The following is a 10440-nucleotide window of genomic DNA, read 5'->3' as shown; positions in this document are numbered from 1 at the left end:
ACTACTCTTCACTCATGAATCACTGGGTAGACAGAAAACCCTAAATAAACACTCTACTGTGTGTGTGTGTGTGTGTGTGTGTGTGTGTGTGTGTGTGTGTGTGTGTGAGCAAGCGCATGTACAATGATACATATAAATACATCGATTTAACTAGGGAGAGCATGATGCCAAGAGGTCATTCTGAAAACTGCAACACATTAAAGATTTCAGTTATAAATCCAATTAATGCTGTTAGTAATCAGACCACAGCTAAAACTCCCAGCATTCTGACTATGGTCAGAGTCTTGCTGACCCATTCCTGAGGTAATGGCCGAGAGAGAGAGTTGAAAAGGTGGTAATATTACCAGGGCAAAGAAGGACCTGTGAACAGTGGCAAAATCTCACTGCCAGAGGCAGACGGCGCACTGGGCTATGAATCCCATTCTGAATAAAATTCACTAATCTTTCTGTTTTGCTGGTACTGCCAATTAGTCAATTGCAGATCTCTGTGAAGAATTAGTATTATTTTCAATAGAACAAATATTGGCAGAAATTCTGCAAAATTATTTAATCTATTTTGAAATTAATAACATGGTGAACGTAAGAAAGCAGAAAGAAAGAAAAAATCTTTGTGGAAGAGAAACCAAGTTTTGAAATGTTACTTTTCAGAATTTCATATTAGCCTTTTATCAAAAATAGAAGCAGGATCAACTTCAAGGAATACTACATCACCCTTACAGTATATACAATCTCACGAAACCTTTATACTAAAGAGGCTCTTTGTTTAAGTCCTTGGATTTTTATCAGAGCGTAGACCCTGCACTGTAGCGTTGCAGTACAAAGAGATTGATTCATTCCGTGTATGGGTCATCACATTAGAAACACACTCATAGGTCGCCCTCTCCTGGTCGTACTAGTTGTAACATTTCAAACCAAAATGGTTAACGAAGCATGAAACGTTACGCTCTGCTGGAAATGTACGTAGTAAAGAGGATGTCAACTTCGAATGCGCATAAATACTTCAACACAATATGAAAGAGCATGTAAGTATTTAAGATACACGATATGTCTATCAAGAGAATTAATTCTCAATTAAGAATCAGACTGAGTAAGCCAGTAATGCTAACAAAACTATGCTAAAGCATTCATTAATACACGTAGAAATATTGACATTTACATGAGGCTTTTATCCAAAGCAACTTATAATTATGACTGAGTATAACTTAAGCAATTGAGGGCTAAGGGCCTTGCTCAGGGGCCCAACAGTGGCAACTTGGCAGTGGTGGGACATGAACCAGCAACCTTCCGCTTATGAATAAGGTACCTTAACCGCTGAGCTACGATGTGAAACGTGTTCAGATGGTGGTGGAGAGTGCTTCTCTCACATTCCGCCAACGGATGGCGCTCTTGTGTTTTGATCTTCTTCATGGAAGCCCAGACCCACTGCTGCCTAATACATTTACAAAAATGGACAGTGAGGTTCTAGACATAAATGACATTCATTTAATGGGTGCCTGTGGGTGCGTGTGTCTCTGCTTTATGCTCGTGTAATGACGGTGCGTCTTCTACCATTTAAGCTTTGCGCTTGGTCAGCATTTTGCTAGTGACTGAAGACTTGGCGAACAAGGTCGCCGCTGCATATGCTAATATGAATATGCTAATAGGAATATGTTAATAAGAATATGCTAATAAGAATATACAGATAAGAATATGTTAATGAGAGGGTCAGGATTTGCACTGTGAAAAATTGCAAACGGACAAGCCTGATTAAATAGAGAGAAGGGCCAAAACAGACAGGATACAGGAGGGACTGAGGCCCCACTGTATGACGTGTGTGTTTGTCTGTAGTGCTGAAATATGTGAGAGAGACAGGGCTAAGCACTTATGCCAAAACATGCTACACTCTGGCAGCCCTACTCTGGCTAAACAGGGGACTCCCCCTGACCTGTGCCGCCCCCCCCCCCCCCCCATTTTAATTCAACCGTTTTCACCATGCAGTATTTTGAAACTGTATGACGCATACATAGATACACATATGCACTCACCTTAGCTACCATTTGGTGGCCAAGGCCTGGCCAGTGTGAGGATGTCTGGCCTTAGTATCCTCCGATACCATGTCTCCGCCCCCACATCTCCAGCCTGGACACGGCACTCCAGCGTCTCTGAGACGAAGCCAAACTCTGCCCATAACACCGGCAGGGCGTGGACGTGTTTTATGACCCCAGTACCGGACCACCTACGGCCTGTTAAAATCGTTAAAGGCCTTGAAGGCTGAGAGACCTTGGAAGTGGATTGAGCACACCCCTCAGCTTATCTCTCCTTCTCCTTAACAACAGGCAGTAGTCTGTGAAACCTCACACTCCAGTGTGTGTGTGTGTGTGTGTAAATACAAAGGTTGTCCAGGACTCCTGCACGCTGTAAGTGTGGGCTTAGCCACAGTGCCACGCCAAGACGCCCTGCTCTTCCATGGTTTGTTTGCAGTCCTAAAACTAACCCCCCCCCGCCTCATTGTAAGCAACTACAATTGTTCCCACATTACACATGCACCCAAATGATTTATTTATGTTTGTTAGACAAAAAGGACGGCTAACACCCTGGGAGGGATGACATCATTCGCTGGGAATGTTCCCATAGGAGGGTCTTTCTGCTGGTTCCTATTAGCAGACCAGCGGATGTCAAGGTAGAGGCAGAGAGACCAACACGGATGCAGCCGGTGATATATCGCCACCAGAATGTTTTCTCTCTCTCTCCACTTCTTTTTTTACTTTGTTGTCCTTGCGGGAAAGCACCATATCCTATTTGGAATGATTAGCCTGCATGATGGAACTGCACCTCAATGAAAAATACATGGATGACATGTAGTATAATGAATATTCGCTTTGCATTCGTTGGTCTTGTCTCTTGTCTCTCAACAGCATGATAAAATGTGCCCTAGAAGGTGATATACCTTAGGTAAGATACACCCTAGGAAAAGACAGCACCCCACGAAGTTCTCAAACTCCTGCAGGACTTGGCCTTGGCTAATATGGCTTTTTGTTGTGCTCAGCAGACCCGTGTGCCCTCAAGCCCACCGTCATTACTGAGCCGTCACTGTCTCATCCGAGCCAGGAAGTGCCGATCCTCTCAGATCCAGTTGCTGACGGAGGCCTCTGCTTTCATGACACTGCCCCTTGGATCGCGTTTCCTTCTCGTGCTTCAGCTCAAGGCGAGGCTGTGCTCGGCAGCCAAAATGCCTGGCCAGGAAAAGGAAACCTGCTTTTGTTCCCAGGTTCGATTAAATGATTTGGACGCGGTCAGTGCAGTTGTTCCTACCCATCATTTCCACAGGTGGACGTTTTTGAGAGGTTTTTCCGTATTTAACTAGAAAGAAAAAAAAAGAACACAATGGGACCTGGCTCTGAGGTACTGTGCTCCACTTGACCTCCAGTACTCCCTTGGGCTCAGGGAGACAATAGCAAGCCCTCAGTGAGGTCCGCCCTGCGTGGATACTGCTTTGTGCAGAAGGAGCCAGACACGAGGAGGAGTAGGAAGAGGAGCTATTCGGCTGAGCATTCCGTCCAAACACCAGGCCTCGCGGCGGGTTCGAAGTTCCCAGGGGTCCAGGCATGAGCCGCACACAGAGGCTACCACAGGCCGTGTGCTGCAGAAGAGCGTCTGACAAATAAGAATACCCTGCAGCCACAGGACAAAGCCAGATATGGCGCAAGAGGTGCAGCAGGGCATGAGCGCCTCGGGTCCTGCGAGGAGGGTCAGCCAAAGGGAAGGATGAGGAATTTCAGCGGGGTTTGAACCGCAGCCAGCTCTCCCTGCCTCACAGGCCTGGAAGAGTCACGGGTGACTGGAGCTGGAGTGTACAGGGCAGATGTTCAGCCTCGCAACTGGCACAAGGGCGTGCCTTCTCCCAGCAGCTAGCAGAATGACGACTATTCCCTGTGCCTCTGCATGGATGAGCCCAGTGCATTTCCTTCCTGTTTTACAGACTGACTGAGGAATGCTGTATCTTTTGAAAAAAGTCCTGACAGACGAGAAAATCTGGAATAGCAAACTTCCATAATGCATAATCTGGAATAGCAAACTTCCATAATGCATAATCTGGAATAGCAAACTTCATCATCGAGCCCATGAGATCTAACCAGCTCTCAATGCCACTAAATCTCATGTTAGGATTTCAACATGGCCGTCCTTCATCTTTCAAGCTAAACTGCGAGTGCAGTCCAGATGGAAGTGAAATGAAACTGACCCGATCCCAGAAACCCCAGAACATCAAGGCATCAAATGTTAGCAGTGACCTGATTGTGTACACCGTGGGAACAGAAGCACATCTGACAGGCTTTCAGTATCAAATCTCTCAAAATTGGCATTTATCCTTGGATACTGACAGGTTGCTATGAGTTCCAGAACAAAGCTCTTCTTTCACTGACCACGACTCACCTTTTGAGGACTACAATATATGTTCTATGCTACTTCTCATACCAACAACATGCTTTAATCAAACTTTACATAAAAGTTACACATCAAAAAGCCAAAATCAACAAAATAACAAATATTAACCAATCTTTTGGAAGTAACACTACTACAGCCCAAGCAATGCATTCATTATTGTTGATGATATCCAAACGCTCCCGTTGCTTGCTACTATAACAGCCAACAGTTAGCAACTGTTACCATAGTGATGCGATCTTGGGTAACAGGCAGTTAGTTGCTACTCTCTTGTTACTTGATCATGTTTGTCCATAAATAATGACTCTGGTGTCTTATTATTCTTTGTTCCAGTGTCTTTTTACCACTCTGATGACTGACAGTTGGCTGGCGTACGGTTCCAAGGACAATGGGTAGGGTGTCAAATGCTGAGTCCAACTGACTACAGAAATGAAGGCACGGCAACTAACTTCACTGTAAATACACCAGTACCAGTAATACGAGAGTTATGTAACACTCATACATTGTCCCATATCAAAGATGGCCATTTTGGGTATACCTCAGCCATTAACATTTCTGGAACGCTAAAGACATGAAATATCACTCTTCTAGTCTGACATTCTAAGGTACATATCTCCTCATCCTCGAGGGAGGGGCTTACCAAGATAAACTTGAAACTGAGACATGTGATTGGCTGAAACCTGATGTGGAGAAATATACCACTGTCCAAGCAAAATGCCATCTCTGCCATGCTAATATCCAAGACTCTCCTCCACGTCCAAACACCAGCGTCAGATAAACAGAACAAATGTGTGTAGTTATAAAGAATTTGAGCCATGGAACAGATTACTGGATTGAAGGAGTCCTACTTTTACTGCGCACACAGTCTAGTTGGTTGTAACCAGTAGCACAGATGTCAGGAATAGATTCTGACGTCCCTCCTTTTAGCAGGAAATGGGCGAAACCTTGCCTGAAATTATTACACAGACATTTTGTGCAGTGAAGGAAGCTCCTCCTGATAGCAGAGGCTGTTTGGTTTCCTGTTGTGCACTAATAGTTTAGGCTTTTACCACGTGGGGAGGAGGAGAACAAAAGGATCCATGACCATTGTGGTGTGAAGAATGAAAAAAGAAGTTAAGTGCATTTGAGTGGACCCAATGGGGGACTGGGCCCCCAGTCCACGAGCATTAAGACTGTCTAATTGACTTAAAACCGAAAGACCTTTTTCACATCACATCCACAAATTAAGTTAACATGGTAAACTGGCTATCATACACTTATGTCAACCGAGTGGGTTCTCTTCAGAAATAATGACTATTACACTGTTACATCTGTGGATTACTTTAAACATTGTGACTTAAATTCAGGGAAAAACAACTATTCTTTCAAAAAAAAAATTTTAAACCCAAGAAAGATCACCAGTGAGATTATTTGTATATTTGTAAGGCACTCAGCAGCCATGTGTGGGGGGGCACTTGTGCAGGAGACACATTCTGTGGGCGTGATGGTAAAGATTTTGAACTTCAAACACACTGGTACCGGAGCTGAAGGCTTACCGATGCTTGTGATAACAAGCGGAGCGTCTCAGGACCCAGTTTAATAGGACGCATGCTCGCGAGCTCTGCACAGGCTGACGCATTATTGGGTTGGGCCACGCTGATTTGCACCTCAGGGAGAAAAAAAAAACACTGATTCTGATACAGAAAACACACATCTTTTCCTAGTCCCACTTTTTGTTGTTTAATATTACAAGTTCTAAGGAGAAAACTTAGATATTCTGGGCTTATGTGTTAAAGGATCAATCTTAACTGTTTCATATGATGAGCTGCAGACCTGCTAGCTAATTTCAGACCAATGTTTGTTAAAACCAAAGAAAAAAAAACCCCAAAAGGCCTTTTAACACCAACAGTAATGGCATTTTGTAGTGTGTGACACTCTGGATTCAGTTTTTTGTAGTACTTAAGCCCAAATAATGCTATTGTATATTGAATTTTACTTTCACAATAGCAAGTGAATTGATACACCTAGATATAATCCAGAAAGTCATTTTAATTACACATCTGCCTATTATTAAGTAAGAGAAACTGATGAATATTATTTTGGGAGTTTCTGACTAAATTGCAGATTCTCACTGTTTTGTGTATATTATTGTGCCCTCTACATCGTATGTCAATCTTAATCTAATGAGGGAGACAATCCCACATATGAGAAACAACATTTTAATAAATTGAAATAAATACTCCAGTACATGCATGATCAAAAAAAAATTGCTATTGTAAGTCTGGTAAATAGTGTAAAACCAATGGCACACACTCACAGCAGCGTTAACCATCAAAAATTCACACAAGGCAAGAACAAACTCCCCTCACACAGCCCCGTGTCTCAGCGACATTCGTCACGCACGCCCTGCTACAGCCATCACCTCACATTCTGCTCTCAGACACCTAACAAACTGAGGTATACTTTCTGCTAGTTTTCATTAATTTGGGCATGTTTGTTCGAATTTACAAAACCTTTGCTACCAGTGAGTGAGCTCGAGTTAAAATGTGCTGTCAGTTTCGGCAAGGGTTTTCATTACATCCAGCGCAAGAAAAACCTGCCACCTCTGACCTCAGTTGAACGTGAACACAGCCGTCATCTTCCGACGCGCTAATTCTGACGAACTCCCTACGTTCACTCAACAGGGTCACACAGCACGGGGTTAAACCTGATTACTCTCTTTGGTATGATAAAAAAATAAAGGGCTACTCGTGTATCCATCTGTGACTGGGATCTTAATTCACAGAATGCGAGTTGACTGGCGGTAGAGTTCTGGGAGAAGACCGTTCCCTCAGCGCCTGCGACAGCAGTGTGCAGCCGTCCGAGACGGCGCAGGCCGAGTTCCGCAGGCGCTCCCGATACCCCGGCATCTGGGCGCTGTTCTCGGGGTGCTGGGAGACATCCCTGAGGCCCTGGGTCAGGAGCACGCAGGCCGAGACCACGCTCATGGCGCCCCCAGCACGGCCGTCTGCACTGCCTTGCCCTCGGGGTTGATGGCGGCCGGCTTGCCCAGGAACTGCGGCTGCGGTGGCGAAGCCTACCAGCGCGTGGACAGCCTGCACCAGCGGCCCGCTGAAGAGCACGCAGCGGTTGCGGGCGAGCTCGCTCGGGCAGGTCTTCACCTCTCTCACGCAGGCCAGCAGGGCCGTGGCGCTGGTGCTCATGCACTTTACGCTGGCTTTGAACTGCTCCTTGGCAAACTTGTCCTTGGATTTCTCACTGGCTTGGGAAGATGCGTCCGTGAGGGTGGTGAGGTTCCTCAGGATGTGCTGCGACACCTCCAGGAGGATCTGCGGGCTGAGGTCAGCCAGCGGGGTCACTCGGAGCACGCTACACGTCTGCTCGACCTCGTGCCGGCAACCGGGTCACTTTGTAACGGTCCACCAGGCCCGGAACTCTGCGGGCTGAGAGGCAGGGTTCTCCACCGCTGCCAGATACGCCGCGTGGGCCGAGAACTCGGTCAGAGAGACCACCAGGTCCCCCATCTCGACCAGCCTGTCCCAACCTCCACGAACTTGCCCATGTTGAGCTGGCTCTGGATGTCGTGAGTGATGATGGACAGCTCCTTCGTCCTGGCGATCACTGTGTCCCGGCACTTCTCAAAAGTCTCTGCTACCGGCAAACCCTCTGCGGTCATGACTGGCCTGGTTTCACTGGACAGCAGAAGAAGGTCTGCCACCAGCTGCATCTTGCTTTTGCACGAGTCACAAATGGATAAAAAGCCTTTTCCTCTGCTGCAAACTGCCGCTCAGGATGTTGGTAGGAACCTCACTGTCTGACTTTCCCGAGCCACTACTAGCCATAGCAGGGTGGTCAAGCTAATATTTTGAATTTTCTTTTTTGTATAAAATATAGATTACATCACACATTCCATAGTATAAACTCATAACTTATATGTTTTCTTCAGTAAGAAATAATTCCACACCTTCTCTGAGAAACCTGAAACTGGCCAAGAGTCTTCTGTAATGTCCTTCAGAAAAATATCTTAATGTCCACTGTCAATTTGTTTGGAAAAGTACAGAACATGTAATAATTTTAGTAAACATTTGTATAATGCAAAAACATATAATAATGTGTCTTCACTCATGAAAATCATGCTCTGGCATGCTTGTGAAATGAAAACAAAAAAAAAGCTGGGAATATTTTGAGCAATTGGGGTCAAAATCAAAACTATAATCAAAAATCCCTTCAATTTATTACTCAAATTGCCCAATGTTTATGTAATTTGACCTTAATTGTGCACATTTCACAAAATCACATCTACCATGCCTCAGGTAATTTGAGCGGTTTCACAGGTTATTTGTCAATCTTGTTCAAACACTATACAAAACCAACAATACTTGCTGCAGTGCCAGACAAGAGCCCAAACCAAGGCAAAGTGCAAGTTGATTACCAGACATCCGAAGCCAATAAAGGCTATTAAAAAACCGCTTTCTGTGTGAATTTTGGTGCGAGGAATCAATTTACACTGCAGTGTCGATTTTCTTAAAGCGTGTCAAGCAAAGAGGTGTTTAGAAGTCCTGCTTTCGTCGTAGGTGCAGGATGTGATACAGACGGTCCATCGAGTTTGACCCTCCGGTTGAAGGTGCGGGTGAGTGTCATGCCTGCTAAAATGCACCAGCTCCACGAGCACTTTCGAACAACCTCCGCGCGAGCGCCCTGCCGCTTCAGCACCATCGTTCCATGAGCCTTCCAAAATAAAAGACTCCGCACGAGCACCCGGCCAGGCGCGGGAGACTTGCCTTGACTTTCAACCTTTTCTTTTTCGTACAAAAACCTGTGATATAGACAAGTTCTTTTTGAAGGCTCAGTTCCTTATGCATATCTATTGTCCATGCGCCCGCCTCAGCAAAAATCGGGGAACGGTGTCGTCCGGCACAGATAGCACTGGGTTTCGCTTTTGGTGGCCATTTCTCTCATGCAAGTCCGTTTAAATAGAGATTCAGAGCTAATAGAGATCGTCACGGTTTATCTACGCTGCCGCCAGCTCAACGTCCGCCAGCGAAGCCAACTCGTAAGAAGACATGGTTATTCCCACTTCTATGTCGGCCGTGAGCTCCCGCTACATCTTGCGTATCAGGAAGCACTGGAGGGTGTGGCTGAGTTTGAGGCGGTTGACTGCAGTGAGGGAGACGGCGAGGCGTGAGGATAGACTGTTAGCTGGCTTTTCAAAACGGTGACAATTTTTCCCGAATAAGCGCATGTTTCTCCACGAACGCGAAAAAAACAAACAAAAAACAATCCCCTTCTGTCGTTCCTTCAAACGATAGACTTTCTGATTTGGATGATGTTCTTCAGATGAAAAGACGGTTCATTCCGCACAAGCCATCAATTCCCGAGGCCCCGACGTGGGACTCGACTACCGGCGTAGGAGCAAATTACACCCCATGACCTGCCGCTCCCGAAAAGTGCTGCCGGCCGCCCGCCTTTCATTTTCTTCCTTCGTTACCCTCATTCCTTTTGTTGTCTTCCCCGTTCAGCCTTCGTAGTTCAAAGCTGTACTCGGATAAGCAGTAGGCCATTTAGACAACTACTTTCACTATGTTCGCGTTCACAGGCACACAGCTGGTTAATCTTTAGCTTAGCTAGCCTAACCTTAGCGATGTAATTTTTCTGGTTCAAGTTCCCGCAAGCACTGAATTTTATCCAAAAGCTTCCAACACTGCTATATTGACTTGGGAAAGTAGACAGTAAACAGCCACAGTCTATACTATTATATTTATGAACGACATATCCTACTCAGATTTCGTTCAAATACTCACAAGCCTATAAGCCAAGTTTACTATGTGTTAGTTCGACCAACAGTGTTTATTAATAATGTTTACATTTTGTATTTTGGAATACTTGTTCAGATGGGAAACAGTGTCAAAGTAGTAAATACCTAAGCCTATTTTCGGTAAGTTCGTACTTTTAGTAACGACACCAGGGGTTTCCGTCTTAAATGACGGATTTTCCTTTACCCTACTACTCAAAAACAACGTGTAGAAATCGTCAAACCAATCT

At 45.3% G+C, this 10440-nt stretch overlaps 1 protein-coding gene across 1 annotated transcript; it reads right to left on the bottom strand.

The window, feature by feature from the left end:
- Window positions 1-6601: 6601 nt before the first annotated feature.
- Window positions 6602-10071, bottom strand: tlnrd1 (talin rod domain containing 1). Its single transcript, XM_027004543.2, is given in 7 exon segments — window positions 6602-7396; window positions 7399-7462; window positions 7464-7796; window positions 7798-7833; window positions 7836-7939; window positions 7942-8149; window positions 8151-10071. Coding segments are annotated over 7 exon segments (1059 nt in total). The 5' UTR covers window positions 8241-10071; the 3' UTR covers window positions 6602-7172.
- Between the last annotated feature and the right edge of the window lie 369 nt (window positions 10072-10440).

This window comes from Electrophorus electricus, chromosome 1, assembly GCF_013358815.1.
Source record: "Electrophorus electricus isolate fEleEle1 chromosome 1, fEleEle1.pri, whole genome shotgun sequence".
In the NCBI taxonomy this organism is placed as follows: domain Eukaryota; kingdom Metazoa; phylum Chordata; class Actinopteri; order Gymnotiformes; family Gymnotidae; genus Electrophorus; species Electrophorus electricus.
This window is presented reverse-complemented; position numbering and strand designations above follow the sequence as displayed.